The sequence below is a fragment of the Equus przewalskii genome, chromosome 10, assembly GCF_037783145.1.
Source record: "Equus przewalskii isolate Varuska chromosome 10, EquPr2, whole genome shotgun sequence".
In the NCBI taxonomy this organism is placed as follows: domain Eukaryota; kingdom Metazoa; phylum Chordata; class Mammalia; order Perissodactyla; family Equidae; genus Equus; species Equus przewalskii.
The window spans coordinates 44,438,416-44,455,614 of record NC_091840.1 but is presented as its reverse complement, the minus strand read 5'-3'; the positions used below and the strand labels follow the sequence as shown (position 1 = coordinate 44,455,614).

Genomic DNA, 17,199 nt, shown 5'->3' with positions numbered 1-17,199 from the left:
GCCCACTGCGCCGGGAAAGATGGCGGCGCTGGTGAAGGGCCTGGGGCAGGCCACGCGACCGTTGTTACCGGTGGTTCAGAGTTGGGACCGTGACGCTCGGCGCTGGGTGCGGGCGCTGCGGCGGAGCCCCGTGAAAGTGGTGTTTCCATCGGGAGAGGTGGTGGAACGGAAGCTCAGTCCTGGGAAGCAGCCCCGGAAAGGGGTGTTTGAGGCCGGTCGCCACGAGCAGCGACTGAAGCAGCCGCTTCCTGTGCCCCCATCCCAGACGCCCAGCACCTGGGAAGAGTCCGGGCTTCGCTATGACAAGGCTTTACCAGGGGACAAAAGGCTGAGGTGATGTGTTCGTGAGGCTTGTCGAGTATCCCCGTTTCTCTTCCCGCCCCACAGCGGGACCTTAACCTCTTTCTTCCTCTTGGAGGACTTCTTCCAGGACAACCCGCTGGTTTTTATTGCGCACGGAGAGTCCGGGTGTTTTCCTTGGAATTCGTTTGTTTCTGTCTCTCTGAGCTTCTTCATGTATGTTATAACTAGGTGTGTCTCCGTAACAAGGTTGTTGGTAATTATCCATCTTTTTGTTTCTACCCACAGCAGTGTAATGACAATCGTTAAGTCCAGGCCATTTCGGGAAAAGCAAGGGAAGATCTTGCTGGAAGGTCGCAGATTGATTGCAGACGCTCTCAAGGCTGGTGCTGTGCCAAAAGTTTTCTTCTTTAGCCGTCTGGACTACATAAAGGAGCTGCCCACTGATAAGCTGAAAGGTGTCAGCCTCATTAAGGTGAAATTTGAGGACATCAAGGATTGGTCTGATCTAGTAACACCACAAGGAATAATGGGTCAGTGGTTATACAGTATGTCACTAGAAGTAAAGACCTAGGATTATTTGTCCATACTTGTCTGAGGGCACCAACTTTTTTTGTTTTTTTTTGGTTTTTCTCCCCAAACCCTCCTAGTACATAGTTGTATATTTTAGTTGTGGGTCCTTCTAGTTGTGTCATGTGGGATGCGGCCTCAACATGGCCTGATGAGTGGTGCCATGTCCCTGCCCAGTATTCGAACCAGCGAAACCCTGGCTGCCAAAGCAGAGCACGCGAACCTAACCACTCGGCCATGGGGCCGGCCCCAACAAATTTTATTTAAGCCGAATTCAAAATACTATTGCCTAGTCTTTTCTTAAGACACAAAAAAATATATTTCTCAAATCTGTGCATCCTATAGTATTTTCAGTGGGAAGTGAAGTCAGTTTTTTGTCATCATTTGTATTGTGACTCTTTGTAATCTCTAGGGATAGACACTGTTCCTCAAACCTTACATTTTTTAGGTCACTTCTTCAGCCTTCAATGTCCAACTAAAAATTAAGAAAATGTTTACCAAAAGATTTAGCCCTCTATTTCCACAAAACCTCCGCTGGGCTGGTAATACCTGTCTGTCATTGACCCCCTTCTTCTAGAAACAGATCTGAGCAGTAAGCTGCAATTTATTGCCTTGTTTAACCCATTGAACAAGAAACTTTGTCTTCATTTGACTGAATCTAAATTACGATTCTAATAGACTGTGGTGTCTGTTAGCACTTAATCTTCTTTCTAAATATGGAAAAACTAAATTCTTTACACTTTTTTGACATTGGAGTTATAGTTAAGATTTGAGCATTGACTGGTAGTAAGTATAGAGGTTTCTCTTGGATAGCAGGGGACAGTTGGGGCAGGGGGAGTGATCTTCAAGATTCTAACGTTTGGGGCCGGCCCTGTGGCCAAGTGGTTGAATTCGCACGCTCTGCTTCGGCGGCCCAGGGTTTCTCGGGTTTGGATCCTGGGTGCGGACATGGCACCGCTCATCAGGCTATGCTAGGGCAGTGTCCCGCATCCCACAGCTAGAAGGACCCACAACTAGAAATACACAGCTGTGTACCAGGGGGCTTTGGGGAGAAAAAGGAAACATAAAATCTTGGAGAAAAAAAAAAAAGATTCTAATGTTTAGCCAGAGCCTCTCATACTAGTTGTGCATGTGTATTCCCTGTAGTGGGCTCATGGTGCAGCTATTAGTTGGGAGAGGAAATTCTGGGGATCATCTCTTATGTCTGTAACCCAGCAAATCACAGGGATCTGTGCCTCTGTGCTCAGAATTCTCCCCTAGGTGGGGACTTAGACTACTAAAGTCCTCCACACACTCTAAGTTGCTGTGATCTCTTTAGCTACACCTCTCTAATCATTACTCCATGCTACAGTGAAAGTATTGCTCGTTTTTACCGTGCTTGCCACTTTGGGCGTGTAGCCAACCCATCCTGGACTTCTTTAGCCCCCTTCGTCATTATAACTGCTTTCATCATTTAATGGCTTTTAAGTATATGTATTATTTAGCTTATCGTTATCATGTTTTGTTTCAGATCTGAGAGGGTGGGGTAAAAGCAGAAATAGATAAGATCTAGCAGTACCTGTCAGACTTAAGGCACAGCTCCAAAATCCAGTAATTTAGTGGAGCCTCCAGAAGTAGAGTGTTCTTATCATCACAGCTGTTCAAGTAGAAATTAAAGGACTTCTAAGGCCCCCTGCCCCAATGAATGGTCTTGTGGCTCTGTGACTCTTAAGTGCAGGATCTTTTTACTGCTTACAGTTGCCTGATATCGTTCCATTGCCTTCATTCATGGGTTAGGTACAGGTATTTATGTGTTCTTGGTGTGAATAAACTAGAATAGCCTGTGAGCAGCACAGTTTGGCAGTATCTGTTAACATTAAGAGTGCCACATGCCATTTATCCATTTCATTTATCCACACGCCATAAAAATTCGTTTATCCATTTTTCCTTGGGAAGTGTGTGGACATATGCACAAAGAGTCATACAGGAATGTTCATTGCAGGGTTGTTTATAATAGGGAAAAACTGAAAATAAACTAAATGTCAGTCAGTTGGGGAAGAGCTAAATAAATGTGGTACATTTGTGTTACAAAATAACATGCAGCTGTTAAAAGAATAAGTAGCTGTGAATGTATTGACATGGTAAGTTCTCTAAGACATGTTATAGAGTTAAATTAGTTACAGAATGATACATAGAGTATGATTTTTTTTTTTATATATAAAAGAAAAAAGCACATATATATGGGTAGATGTTCATATATGTGGGTAGATGCATGAACAAGTTGTGAAAGAATACATTCCAAGATTGAAAACAGTTATGGGGGGTGTGTGTCAGTGGCAGGACTTTATGTTTGAATTTTTTCAGTCAGAATGTATTCATATATTATTTAGGTAATTAAGAATATAGACAGAATAATAAATAAGTGAAAAGTCCAATTATTCCCCATGCCCACATCAGACAAGGGAACCACCTGTTTTGTTTCCTCAGGGATTTTTGCCAAACCTGACCATGTTAAGATGACATACCCAGAGACTCAGCTTCGCCATTCACTACCCTTATTGTTGATTTGTGACAATCTCCGTGACCCTGGGAACCTGGGGACGATTCTGAGATCTGCTGCTGGGGCAGGCTGCAGCAAAGTATTACTCACCAAGGGTAAGAGCACCTGTTACTGGGTGGATGGAGTGGCCATTTGTAAGTGAGCTGGCCCAGTGGGCAGACATGCATGGATCTGAATCTTGTATCTGCCCTTACTGAGTTAGATGTCCGTGAGCAATATTCTGAGTGTCAGTTTCCTCATCTGTAAAGTGGGCGGAACAGAATCTACCTAGTAGGGTTGTTTTAAGGATTAAGTGAGATGAGGCACATAAAGTACTTAGCACTGTGCCTGGCATACAGTAAGTAATTCAGCAAATATTAATTAGCTTTTAAAATTATTTTGACACCTGCTAGGTTATTAAAGAAACAATTTAAAATCAATCAGAGAAAGAAATAGATGCCAGTTTTAACACTTGGTTTCAAATCCTTTATTTAATGGTCTTGAGTTCCCAAATTGTTGGGATTATGAGACCTTTGTAAATCTTGACGTTCTGAATCCTGTGAAAGGAATGCTATCTGTTAAGAGTGTGATTATGAAATCATGATGTTTCCCTTAGCTTCAGAATGGGTCACACACCCCCATACAAATTAGCCTCATTACATTTCCATCTCCTCTCATCAGAAATGGGGATTAGTAGGCTTGGTTCTAAACAGACTCCTCTAACAGTTGGGACATGCCTAAAATGCCTATTACAGCTTGAGGGGAGGGTGGGAGGGAAAGGATCATTCATCAGAAGCGCTCAAGCTGCTATTCCGTGTAAACTAATAGTGGCACGCATTGCTGAGACTTGCCTAAATTGCTCCTGCCACTTCTTCCAGTCACGCTTTGTTGGAGTGTATTTCTCTGCTGGTGTGAGAGCTAGGTGCTGGGGTTCCATCATACATACCCCATTTACCCACCTCATTGTTGAGAGTTCTGAGAGCAGGTGTGGTTTTGGAAATGTAGCTATAGAATCCAAGCACTGTGGTTCCCACACTGATGCTGGTGACTGCTGCATAAGAGGGAGGGAAAGAGTAGGGAACACTAGGTGTGGTGCCCACTATCCAGGACATGAGGATGAGGGGAGAAGGCTCATCCTGTCCCTTACTCCCCACCAGGTAGACAGCTCCTGTCATGAGTCTGGGCCCCTTTTCTGTCCCTCCCTTGCCCCCACCCTCTTGGCATATAGCCTGTCTCCCATCTCTCCTTCCCTGCAGTGATTGGGAAAACCCATGGTTGGGGATATGTGTGGGCAATGTTACATGCTCCATGTCTAATTTTTCTTTTTAAATTTGGTTTGCCTACTTAATTTATCCTAAATTTGACAGATTAATTTTTTAAATAACTTGTAATGAGGAGACTCATGCTAACAAGTCAAGGGAGAGTGGTAGATATGTGGTGCGCTGGTCCTGGGAAAGGCGAGGTGTCTGCCAGTGTATAGAAGTGGTTGGGCTTAGCATGTGACTGTACGTAAAAGAATAATTCTTTTAGCCTTCTTACTACAGCATGAGAGAAGGTGTGTGTGTGAACAACAAGGCTGTTGCCTTGCTTCTCCCTGGATTGCTGTAAGTGCCTCTGGTCTCATTTCCCCATCTCGGGCCTAGTCTTCCCTGCTTCAATCCAGATTTAACATTGAAGACAAATGGGTATTTTTAAAACATAAACCAGAGTCTGTCACTACTTTGCTAAAAATCCTTCAATGGCATTATATTGTCTTCTGGATAAAATCCGAAACAACTCAGCCTGGCATACCCAGCCTCCTGGAAAATTGGTCCTTGCCTGCCTCCCATCTCCTCTCCCACCACACCCCCACCCATTAATGGGCCTGATCCACCTTCCTGGACTGTGGTACTCTTCCCCCTGCTGTAACTTTGTCCTCTGTCTGGGCCTTTCTCTGACAAGACCCTCTGGTCCTTCAAGATCCAACTCAGCATCATGTTCTCTAGGATGTTTTTCCTGGTGGCCCTGTTTTGTACAAGGGTTTCTATTACCCTGTTCACGCTTCTTTTACGTCAGTTATTACTGATATTGTAGTCCCCTGTTTAAATATCATCCCGACACCATTGTCCACTGTACCTCAAGCTCCTTGAGGTTGGGGACTTTTAATGCTCTGTGCATCTCCCGTACAGTGTCTGGCACCTGTGGATGGTAAATGTTGAAAAGATGGATAAAATCTGTTGCAGCACCAGCAGGAATTAATCCTACAGTCCCTTTGCTGGACATTGCCATAGGTGGGATGGCAGAAGTCCCAGCTATCAAGAAGGCTACAGTAGGACATTTTTTGCTTTATCGCCTGATCCAGAATTAATCTGATTTACTCTACAGTCCCTTTGTCTGGGAAGGTTTGTAATCTTAATTGGATCCTGTCTTTTATTTTCTAGGGTGTGTGGATGCCTGGGAGCCCAAAGTGCTGCGTGCAGGTATGGGTGCGCATTTCCAGGTGCCCATCATCAACAATCTGGACTGGGAAACAGTACCCAACTACCTGCCCACCGACACCCGGGTCTACGTGGCTGACAACTGTGGTCTTTATGCCCAGGCCCAGACATCTAATAAAGCCAGTGACCATGGCTGGGTATGTGACCGACAGCTCTCGAAGCTTCACAAGTATGAGGAAGAGGTGGATCTAGAAACTGGAGCCAGTAAAGGCTGGCTCCCTGAACTTGAGGTCCAGAGTTATGACTTGGACTGGACAGAGGCACCAGCAGCTGTGGTGATAGGTGGGGAGACCCACGGTGTGAGCCTGGAGTCCCTGCAATTGGCCGAGAACACTGGGGGCAAGAGGCTGGTGATTCCCGTCGTGCCTGGTGTGGACAGCCTAAACTCAGCCATGGCTGCAAGCATCCTGCTCTTTGAAGGGAAAAGACAACTGCGGGTAAGGGCGGAACACTGGAGCAGGGACAGGAGTTCCCACTGAGAGGGGACTGGCAGGCAGTCCTCGGTTTGAGGTTGTCTCCAACTCCTCCTACATTGTTAAGAGGCTGGCAGAGTTGGTAACTGGCTTCCCGGGCCATATTCAGGAGGCAGGAGGTAGGCATGATGCTATTATATGGTTATTGAAAAAATAAGAATTGCCATGAATTTCTGCTTATCTTAAAAAATAACAAAGGTCAAAATTCTTCCTGTGATCTCCCGTCTGCCCACTGATATTTAAATTTATTTGTATCTGTATATTTTCTGTGACAACATAAATAGATGATCCACATGGCTCTCTCCATATGTTTTTTTAAAAATTGTCCACCAAGGAGCATTTTTGTGTCTAGAAAGTTTATGAAGGCATCATCTTGGGCAGGGAGGACCATTTCCTCCACCAGCTGGTGGGTGTCTTGCAGTCACTGAGCACTGGGTATAGGCCTGGCCCCGTCACTCACTTCTCTTCATTGGTCAGTGGAAAATAAACTCCTGTGAAGTAGAGACCAGCAGATGACACTAAAGTTTTATTTCAGTGTGGTCAGTGGGGCTCAACGGCTCTCTTTTCCTCCTTGGCCTAGTGATGAAGACATTGCTGAGAGAGAAGACTCGGGAAGCTACGTGCCGCAGCTGGCGGCACTCAGTAGCCAGCTGTTCTTTCAGCTTGGCTGTCAGTCTCTGCAGTGGTTCATTCAGGCCTTGGCTTAGAGAGCCTCTGTTTATGTATAGCATGATTTTTCCCCCCATTTCTGCTGAAACAGCTGGTAGAAGCAGCATAACTCATAGGTGGTGTTATTTATACCTTCTTAGCGCCTCTGCGGATACCTTTTTGAGGACTCTTTGTTCAGAAAAGGAGGAAACAGTTTTAAAATCTGCAGCTTAACTGTGCATCCGTCAGGAAAGCTGTACTCTTTTCACTAACTTCCTGCCGTAAGTCCTGCTTTAAATAACACTTTTGGTTAAATGTAATGACTCAGTTACTTATTTACATCATTCACCTCTCCTGCATAACGGAACAGAGCTGCTTAGGAAGATGCCAGTGTTCCTGGAGCTGTGTCAACAGAGGGCTCCTGGGAGGGCAGAGAGGCTGAAGGTGAGATCTTCAGGCCCTTAGGCCCACAACGCTGCAGCAAGACCCTGCTGTTCTCTCAAACCCCCAGGGAACCAGGGCAGGCTGGATCCTTACTCACCAGGTGACAGCCGGGATATAGCGAGGGACATGAGGACAAATGCAGATGATAATTACTGTAAGTCACTATGGGAAGGGGGCAGGTGAGACTGGAGTAAGGGACTTATTTCAAGCATTTTGTAACCACAGAGAATTTGGTTGGAGTTGAGGACAGTAACACACCAGCAGTGTAGTTTTTCCACATCCCTTCTGTACAGCAGCTCCTGGAATGGTTGGATTCCTTGCGAGCCTTTCAGCTGCTCATTCCAGGGAGATCCAGTGAGTTGCCAGCATGCCCAAGAGAAACCATGGCTCTCCTTCCTTCCCCCTCGGCTTCCCCAGCTCCCTAGTAAAACTTTTTCTCGAGGGAAGCAAAAGATGGAGCATGACTCCTGCCCCAAGAGGCAGGATTGCTTTGACGAGCTCGAGGGGATAGGTTTTTGCAGGAACACTCTCTGGTGGGCTATGCTCTCCTAGGCTGACCGGCCAGAACCACTGCTCTGGTGCCCCACTCTGGTCTGCACAAACGTCCCAGGCAAGCAGCCCACAGATTGTTCTTGAGACCCTCTTCCTACCGTCAGCTTTTAGAAGGTAGAAGAGCCTTTATACTGTGCTAAGCCCACAAAGGCTGGGGCCAGCTTCACAGAGCCATAATGCCTGTCACACCAGCCAGCTAAATCTGGGAGGCAGCCCAGAGAACTGTACCACTTGAGTCTATTGACATTCAGTCTCTCTCAACACCTTGGAAAAGTGCTAAAGAAACAAGTTACTAAAAGGAAGCTTGTGTCTTTCCAGCATGAAACCAGTCTCCTGCAGTTTTTGTCCCTGGGTTATTGTTCCTGCTGATTTTTGTTACAAAATAAAGATCAGTGAAAGAATAACAAACCTATACTTTGTCCTTCTTCAGAAAAACAAAGCAATGCAAAACAGTATACCTGGCAAGTAATTCTAAGCCTATTTTATCGTTCTGGGTGTAAGAAGAAAGAGAAATTTACATCCATTCACTTTATAGTCAGTGGCTTCTATACTATGCCTTGTGAGTTCCTTGTGTATTTTTGTGGGTATAATTTAGCAGAGGGGAGGGCAAATTTTCCTTTCTTTAAGACTACAGGGGAAGCAAGTGGTGGTGAAGTTCTTGTTTGCTGAGTGATACGGGAAAATCACTATCTTGAATTCTTCTCAATTATGAGGCCAACGTTTGTTCTATCACCATTTCGCCAGGAAATAGGAATAAAAACTGGGAAGTATATGACAAGCAAAACACCACTTGGCTGAAACAGCTGTCAGAAGGTTGGCCAAGCTGCCCCTTGCCTTTGTTCAGTGTAGCTGTACTATGATTTCCTCCACGAGGTGGCAGCCACGCTTCAAAACCACTCCCAACCCTGAAAGGGGCGGGATTTTTCCTGGATTTCAGTTGTTGAAAAAGAGGATGGAGTCAAGTCTCCCTCAAACACAGAGGGCATTTTGCAAGCCATTTGTGCTCAGAGGTGCTGAAGTTGGAGACCCATCCAGATTGCCACTCATTCTCTCCACAGAATATTAAGTGTAGGAGGACATTGACCAAAAACTAAGGAGGAAATGGACAGAAATGGGAAGTGGCTGTACAGGGAAAACTAGCACAACTTTTCCCTTTGAATGTGAGCCTCTAGGAAAGCAGTTCTGCATGGCCCAGAACTCACACTGGGAGCCCACTGCCTCGCCGTTGGCTTGGAGCTTCAGGGAAGGGGGAGCTGAAACTTCCCCTTCCCCCAGCACAGCTGCTAGCTCCTGGTTAGACTCGCAGTCCTTGAGGCCCAGGGGCTAAACAGACCTCTGGGGAAAGGTTTCCACCAGTTGCACCTGGGACCTTCTACCACTTGCCCCAGGGTTAACAGCAGCACTGGACGTCACCACCCTCCGAGCTGAGCTGCTTTTAGCTCCACTTCTGTCATCCCGCCACACAAAGACCCCAGAAAGAGCGCTTCACCCAGGGTTCTGTGGCTAGTGCTGAAAACCAGCAGCTGCCCTGCAGACCTGGCACTCCACTCTTGGCCGGGCCACCTCTGCCCTCCTGCAGGAGCAGACCTGACTGGCTCCCGTTTTACCATTGGTTTGTTTTGTTTTTTAGGAAACACTCACAGAGACACCTTTAAACTCCAAGATCTTATTTTCTCTGGTTTTGTGTGTGGGAGGAAGATTCGCCCTGGGCTAACATCTGCACCAGTCTTCCTCTATTTTGTATGTGGGATGCCTCCACAGCATGGCTGATGAGTGGAATAGGTCTACACCCAGGATCTGAACTCACGAACCCAGGGCTGCCAAAGCGGAGTGTCTGGAATTTTAACCACTTGGCCACAGGGCTGGCCCCTTGTTTTCTCTGTTTTCAATAACTGCACAAAAGTAATAAGCTAGAAGCCAACTTAAAGGATGAGCTGACTTAACTGCTCTGGGAGACTTAAAGTCCCTGACTAGGCTGCCATGTTACATCGCAGCAGCTGAGACAGCAGCTGCAGGCCGAGTCCTTGCTGAAGGCCTCAGGATGCCGGGCTGATGCTCAAAGGTCCGGTAAGACTGAGAAGCCAGAATACGTTACAGATGGGATCAGCTCCGTTCTTACTACATTTGTTTTGTACAGAAGAGCAGCTTTTTTCATTGAAGCCTCATAGCTGGAGAGGGCCATCACCAACGCTACGCCTGCCTCAAAAGGCAAGAAAGGAACAAAGGTTGAAGAGGAGACATGGCTGCAGCAGGGTCTGGCCTCCCAGCCTCCCTTGCACCTCTGTGATGGGAAGTGGGGGCGCATACTGGCCGCAAGCCAGTAGAGGGGTCTTGATTGGTTGGATACTCCCATATCCTCTGATGTCCAAAGGAGACTTGTTTTTTTGGCCCTGGGTCCTAAGATCACGCCTTCTCCTGTATCCTAGTTCTGGCCTGTGTGCGCATGAGTACCCAGGAATCCAGACTGGAGGCAGTCTGTCTCCTTTGGGCTTCACACTGGCCCACAGGCCTGGGGACAGAGGCTTTCATAAGCTGGCACATTATTTAATGGAAATCCAGCAGTCCTTCAGAACAAGTCCTACCCAAATCTAAACACATTTCCTGGCTTGGGAAGTTTTCCAGAACACCAAGGGGGTGAGGTATACTTCACGCCTTGAAAATGAAGCATATTTACTTCATGCTTTCACATACAAGGTGTATGTAGAACATCCTAATGTCATATTTTCCTACATACAGGCCTTTTGTTTCCTAGAAAATATTTCACCCTTTGCATATGCACCATTAGCACCAATAATGAAGCTAACGGGCAACAGCCATTTGTTCCCAAAGAATTCGCCCTTGAGCAGCCTGCTCGGAGGAAAGCAGGGGGTGCTCCTGTACCCTGTTGATGTCAGCAGAGGGTCACGGGCTAAGTGCTCACTTCAACACAGCCACTTCAGGGCCAACTTGAAAGATCCTCCTGGGCTCCGGGCCTCCGGGTCAGTGCTCGGCCCACAGCAGCACCAGGGGGAAGCCACAGAGGGCACTGCTGACCCTCCCCACAAGCCGGAAAGCAGTCGTGTTCAGGTCCTACCAGGCAACCAGGGGGCTGCCAGGCTGGCCGGGGGAAGTGACAGTGAATGGAATGCATGCACACGCCCGCCTGCAAGGCTAGAGGGGCCTGGACCAGACACTCGCACTACAGTTCTGAGTGTACTGCGCGTCCACACGTGTACATGTGCACACGTCTGTGGTTTTCTCCCTAAGGCGACAGTGCGACACCTTATTAGATCCAGCTGATCTGTTCCTGGACCATATCCTACTCTGTCTTTATAGCATTGCAGAGTTTGGTTTGCTGTGCTGGAGCAAGGCAGCAGGAGGAGGGAACAGCTTTTGAGTGTCTTTAATTAGGCAACAGGAAAAAACAAAGTCTGGCTGAAAATTACCAATTGAAGCTCGGCTGATGCCAAAAAAACATTACTGGTTCCCTGTGCTCGGAAAAGTGAGAGCCAGAGATTTCAAGGACACCCTTGAGCTGGGGGACAACAGTAGGCCACCTCATCCTGGAGAGGAAGCTGGTTTTCAGTGGCCCTCTGGCATTCACAGCTGCCCACTGTAGTACTAATGCCGAATACATACCTTCTTCTTAAGCAGATCTTTGTTGTTGGGGACAGGTAAAAAAAAATCCCAGGTTTGTTGTGAAAATGGGGGGAATTGGATCTGGAAGCCATTATGGTGAACACAAATCTGGAACCGCAGGGTGGCATTTTTACAGCAACCGTCCTGCCTCAACCTGCAGAGCATGGTTTCCTTTGCTGCTGGCGGAAGCCCTTGAATGTGTCACAGCTGGTGTTGTAACCTGCTTCTAATTAGCAACAAGAATTTTAAGGTATTTTGGGGGCTGCTTAGTGGAAATTAAGAAACCACCCACTTCGTCTGCATCGGTAACCTTTAAGATCTTAGGCTATCAAGACAGGGATTTTGCACTGGCAAAGGATCCCCCCAAAGTCACCACTGTATCAACCTAAAGCAGCTTTTTCATAAACCTTCCCACTCATCCTGACTAACCCACGCTCCCACTCTAAAGGGCGAGTTCTGGCGTCAAGGATCCAGTTGACTTAGTGGCAAGTAGCGCAGTCAGCCCTGAACGGGCTGTGGAAGGCTTACAGAGCACCTCGTTTTTCTGCTGCAGTGACTTACAGCGACTCCTCACTGGACTTTGTTCCTTCTGCCCCAGAAGATAAGTAGCTGCTGAGAGAAATCATCTTTCCTCTAAGGCTATCACAACAGAGGGCACAGCCAAATCCTGCCCATCTTCCAAGCGAGGTTGACCTTGCCTGTCCCCACACCCACACCACCCGTAAGGGACACACTGGTAGGATTCCCAGGGAAGCCCCCAGCCCAAGGATAGAGCTAGGTTTGAGGTCTCCAGCTATTGCCCCATTCTTCACAGGGAGACCTGTCTGGGGTTCCTTCTGTTTTCCCAGCTGGCGTCAGGCTTCAGAGCACTTACTCCCCAGTAAGGAAGAGAATGAGGGGTGTCCACAAGGATGTCTGTTATCTGAGAATCCACCCCCACAAGGGCAAGTGAGACCAGGAGAGATGGCACCCAGGGCTCCAGCAGGGATCTGCCTCTGACGCTCAACTCCAAGGAGCTTCCCAGGTTCTGGAGGACTTGACACCACGACCACATTCGGTCTGGGGGTTCCTGGAAGTTCTGAAACATAGCTACCAGGTATCCCGTGAAAGTCAAGAAGATCTCACGTGTCCCACCCCCCACTGCCCACTCCCCATGAGAGCACAGCACCACAAGCAAACAGATTTTTGTTACGAAGGACAGGAAAGGCCGGGTGGTTGATAACGTCCAGAGATGCCCGCTTTATTTCCTACTAGGCAATTGCATTTCAGGCTGGTGACATCAAGGAACAGTCTAATTACCAACTAATGTTGTACCTCTGAACTACAAATCAACAATCCAATTTGGCAAAGGAGCAACAGTGTCAACAGCTCACTGGGGGCTGGGTTTTCCAAATAAACGGTCTTGACTGGCAGACAGCTGGGAGTGGGGTGAAGGGTAAGGCCTGGGATTATTTCAAGACCCTGACGCCTGACTGAGAGAGGCTAACACCCTGCGAATCCCTAGGCCGAAGCCCTCCAACCCAAAGCCTAAGTACGCAGCTGTTGTGGTTTTTGTTTTTGTGGTCAGTTCAGCCCAAATAAGGAGCTGAGCTACCGGAACCTAGCAAAGCGGATCCAAGGCCTACTCTTCATTGACGTGTCCTCTGCCCTCACTCCCACCCTAGGGCACAGCTCTTTCTGCAGGTTCTTAGCAAAAAGCTAGGCTTCTGGTAATTTCTTGTCTCTTTTTAGTTCTGCTATGAAAAGGGAACGACAGGGGTAACCAAAGGTGGGCACAGGCACCTCAGCAGAGCTGCTGCAGCCCCAGGCCCGAAGCTGGGCCAAGTTAGAGGTCTGCTCCTCTAAGAAGGCAGGGCTGAGTGCATCTTCTTGGGAAGATGTCCAAGGGTGAGAATTTATCAACAAAATTCCAAGATAGTAGGGGCTGTTCGTATGAAACTTGGAGAAGGTCAAGATCAAGGAAGAAAGATACTAGGAAAGAATGAGAAGCTCCTATCACATGGTAGGAGCTCAATAAAAGTAAGCAATTACTATATAAATCATTACTGTAGCTACTCTTTTTCTCACCAAAAGAGAATGCAAGCTTCCTTTGAGATCTGGAGATCCACTGCCCAAGAACTGACTGACAAGCTGGTGTTTCTCCCTCAGACTGAACAGACTAAGTCACTAGGAAAGGATGTTCTCACCAGCAGCTCTAAGCTGAGGCCTAACGCCGCCGTGGCCCTTTCCCTGCTCCACCTGCACGTACAGGTGTCACTGAGCTGTCTCGAGCACGTGCTGACCCCAGAGGCAGGGCCCAAGCCCCGATGCCCTGTTGCTTCATGTGAACTTGGCAGGAGAACACCCTGGCGGATGCTTCACTAAGAGCTAGTCACTGAGTGACACAGTCCCACTTCTGGCTGGGTTATGCCAGCCCCGTGAATCCCAAGCAGGGTCTCCAAACACGGTGGGTTCTTCTGCTGCTGAGAGGATGCGCACCCTGAGGTGCTAGCTGAGGAGTTAATGCAGAAAACAAGGCACCACAGAGAGGTTGGACACTTGAGTTGTGTGATTCAAAACACGCTGGAAAAGTCCAAGGGCAAAGGGAAGGAAGGGGAGGAGGAGGAGAAGACTGAGTTTTAAATAACGTCTCATGAGGCCAGAGCCCCACTAGATGGGCTCGGGTTTGAGCTTTTCTGCTAGGAAGTCATTCACAAAGGCCTCCACAATGGCAGGGGTGATCTCCTCCACGTCCATCACGTACTTGGCCCGGGCTGACATGTCCAGAATGGTGAGCAAAGGGGCAGCCTCAGGCAGGTTGGTATAATCTCGCAGGGAGTCAGTCATGTCATCCTGGAAGTCACCAGAAGGGAGAGAGAACCAGTAAGTTTTCAAGAAAGAGAGTAACGTCCCCCAGGCCCAGGCTCCCCAGATGGCATGGAATGGAACCACTCCATCACCCTGAGGAGCAGGCCCCTCCAGGAAAGATGGGCTCTTGGAACGGGGAGCAGTGGACCCTGCCCTGCCTTGGGGAGGGGGAGGCTGGTTCACACACTCTCTCTCTGCATCACCCCAAACCACCAGGCAAGTCATCTTTCCTTATTAGGATGAACGCAACTTTAACACGTCTTCTGCTCTGTAAAAACGTGATGCCCTTTGATTACGTACGTTTGCAGTCAGCTCTCAATCATTTGCAGCGCCACTGTGGATTATCTGAGGCCAGTCTGGACTTCAACTCTGGAGTGTTTACACACAGAAACAGCTCCCTGCCCCCACCTCCACCCCTGTGTCTCAGTCGGGCAGGACTTGCACGGCCAGTTCAGAAGACAGGGCTAGTGAAGTACGGCTGAGGTCTAACGGGTCACTGTCTTGATCTGAGCAGGAAGCCGGCACTTCATCATACATTCCCAGTGGCTGTCCAAGTGGATTTCCTAACATCACATGTAGCCTTACTAAGTCTAAAGGCAAACGCAGAAAGCCAAAGACAAGGAGAAAGATTTGTAGGGAGCAACCGTTTGAGATTACCTTTTACACTGTTGACCCTCATTCAGTAGATAACAGCAAATGGACTCTACATAGCCATCCCGAGGTTATCTCACTATGAAATGCACAACATTCTAAACAGAATGAAAAGACCAGGATCGCCCTGCAGAGAAAGGGTGTGGGGTATTCCTGGCCTTAAATGCTGGTGACCAGGAGGCATGAAATTTACGGTTCACCAGTTTCTGAGACAAAAAACATTCCTTTCTCAAAGGGCAAATCTTTAGCAAGATTTAGTGATCGTCTTTTTTTCCCCCACCCCAGAAACAGCACGCACTTCCCAGCCACACCGGGTGATTCAACCTCTCTGGTTTGTTCACCCAAGTCAGGCCCTCCATATGGGTTAATAAACAATCTTCATGATAAACAGAAGAGAGACACCTGGACAAATACCATACATCGAATTCCCATTAGGAGGCCTAGGCCAAGCCAAGAGCTACGCTGCCTCCCTCCCCTCTCCTCTGAGCAAATCAAATGGAGATGAATTCTAATGTCTGTTAAGGCTTCAGAAGGGATGACTTCCGCCTGCCAGAGCAGACAGGATCAAGACAAACAAGGGGCTCCCCTTAGCCCTGGGTGGACTGTGAGAGGGCCAGAGTCCTGGTCTCAGAGTCACTCAGTTACTGCCTGATGTTCCAGCACCCTGTGCCTACCCTCCTTCCATGTTGCTTTGTTTCTGAGCATGAGGACAGAGAACTGGACCAAGGGAGCTGCCCAGGTGAAGTGCACAGGAAGGACAGGGCGGCCAGGTGGGGAACTGGAGCAGCGGATGACCCCAGCTCCCCTGTCCAACTTCCTGGTCCAAGCATCCTTCCCTCTAGGCCTGGGCCGGTCCACCTGCTGGACCACATGGACAGAAGGAGTGGCAGCACTTCTGGAGCCACACCGACCTCACGTTTACTCCTCTCTCTGCCACCTACTTAATGTGTGACTTTGACAAGTCACTTCTCCGAGCCCAGGTCTCATCCCCTGTAAAATGGATTTAATAACAGCTCACGTGGGGCCACGTGAGGTGTGCAAGCCAGGCAGCACTCACACTCTCGGAGCCGGCCCTCCTCATCTGTGGAGCGTACTGATTCCCATGACCCGAGAGAGGAGCAAATGGGACCCAGCAAGTGAAGCATTTGGCTTGGTACCTGGTATCTAAAAAACCTGCAGATGCTGCTTTTCAGCCACATTTCTAAAGCAGTTACTGGAGCTTCCTAGCGCCGACCCCTGCCCACGGCTGAGCCCTTTCTGTTCTGCGCCCCTCTTTCCTCTCAGAGCCATTCGAAAGGGGTTAGCGTTTAATAAATTCCGGGCAGCCTCCGTGCCTGCTTTGTTTCCTCCAGGCAGGGCCCTGTGAACCTGCTTTGTTTCCTCCACCCCAGAGCTGAGCAGGGGGACTTCCGCCGGCTGTGAGGGGCCCAGCAGGGCTTAGCAGGGGCTGCTATTGAGGAGGTGATGAATGGGTGGTTCAGGGTGTCCAGCCGCCACTGCCTCTCCTGGGATTGAAACACAGTGGGAAATGCGCACGGGGTTCTGACCAACTGGAGGTGGAGGAGAGCAGGGGCGCTTCAAAAAGTGTCCGTCAATAACTGGCTAACGGCGGGTGCCTGGGAGGGTGGGAGGCAGTGGAGCATGCGTGGAGGAAGCTCGTGGGGGTGGGGACCGAGGTAGAGCGTCTACGCCGACCGCAGCCATCTTGCTGAGACCCCCACATTGCAAGACAGAGGCTCGTACTCCTTAGGGGAGCCACGCATCTGCTCAAGTCGGCTCGACTGAAGGGCCCAGACGTCTCACCCTGAGAAAAGCCCCCTGCTTGGTCCCGCCCAGCTGGAGGCCTCCAGGGGAAAGGCCTTGGGTAAAAGAGCTGGGATGTCAGCAGTTTCCAACCTCAGCACTGTCCATAACTGCAGGTCGCAGCTGTGGCCCCCAGCAAGGATCCCTGTAATGGGAAAAGCCCATCTCCAGGCTGGTAGGAGGGACTAACCAAGCAGACACTCAGCAAAGCATCAGGGGCCTGGTTTGGACCCTGGTTACTCCCGGAGGGAGTAGGTGTTATCACGATCTTTGTGGCTGCCACTCTCCCCAGAGCCTG

At 48.8% G+C, this 17,199-nt stretch overlaps 2 protein-coding genes across 5 annotated transcripts in view; one reads left to right on the top strand and one right to left on the bottom strand.

The window, feature by feature from the left end:
- Window positions 1-13: 13 nt before the first annotated feature.
- On the top strand, window positions 14-8,390 carry MRM3 (mitochondrial rRNA methyltransferase 3). 2 transcript variants are annotated; one of them, XM_008533295.2, is made up of 4 exons: window positions 14-333; window positions 589-833; window positions 3,337-3,504; window positions 5,809-8,390. In XM_008533295.2, exons 1-4 carry the CDS (start codon window positions 20-22, stop codon window positions 6,342-6,344), a joined length of 1,263 nt encoding a protein of 420 aa, XP_008531517.1. In that variant the 5' UTR covers window positions 14-19; the 3' UTR covers window positions 6,345-8,390. The 2 variants fall into 2 exon arrangements, with proteins under 2 accessions (XP_008531517.1, XP_070418947.1); XM_070562846.1 differs by having other exon boundaries at window positions 193-333; window positions 589-775.
- Window positions 8,391-12,812: 4,422 nt separating this feature from the next.
- NXN (nucleoredoxin) overlaps window positions 12,813-17,199 on the bottom strand; it is a 138,584-nt gene continuing 134,197 nt past the window's right edge. For all 3 annotated transcript variants that reach the window (XM_070562843.1, XM_070562844.1, XM_070562845.1), the window contains exon 8: window positions 12,813-14,432. In XM_070562843.1, coding sequence (XP_070418944.1) covers window positions 14,250-14,432 — 183 coding nt within the window. In that variant the 3' untranslated portion in view covers window positions 12,813-14,249. The remainder of the gene's footprint in view (window positions 14,433-17,199) is intronic.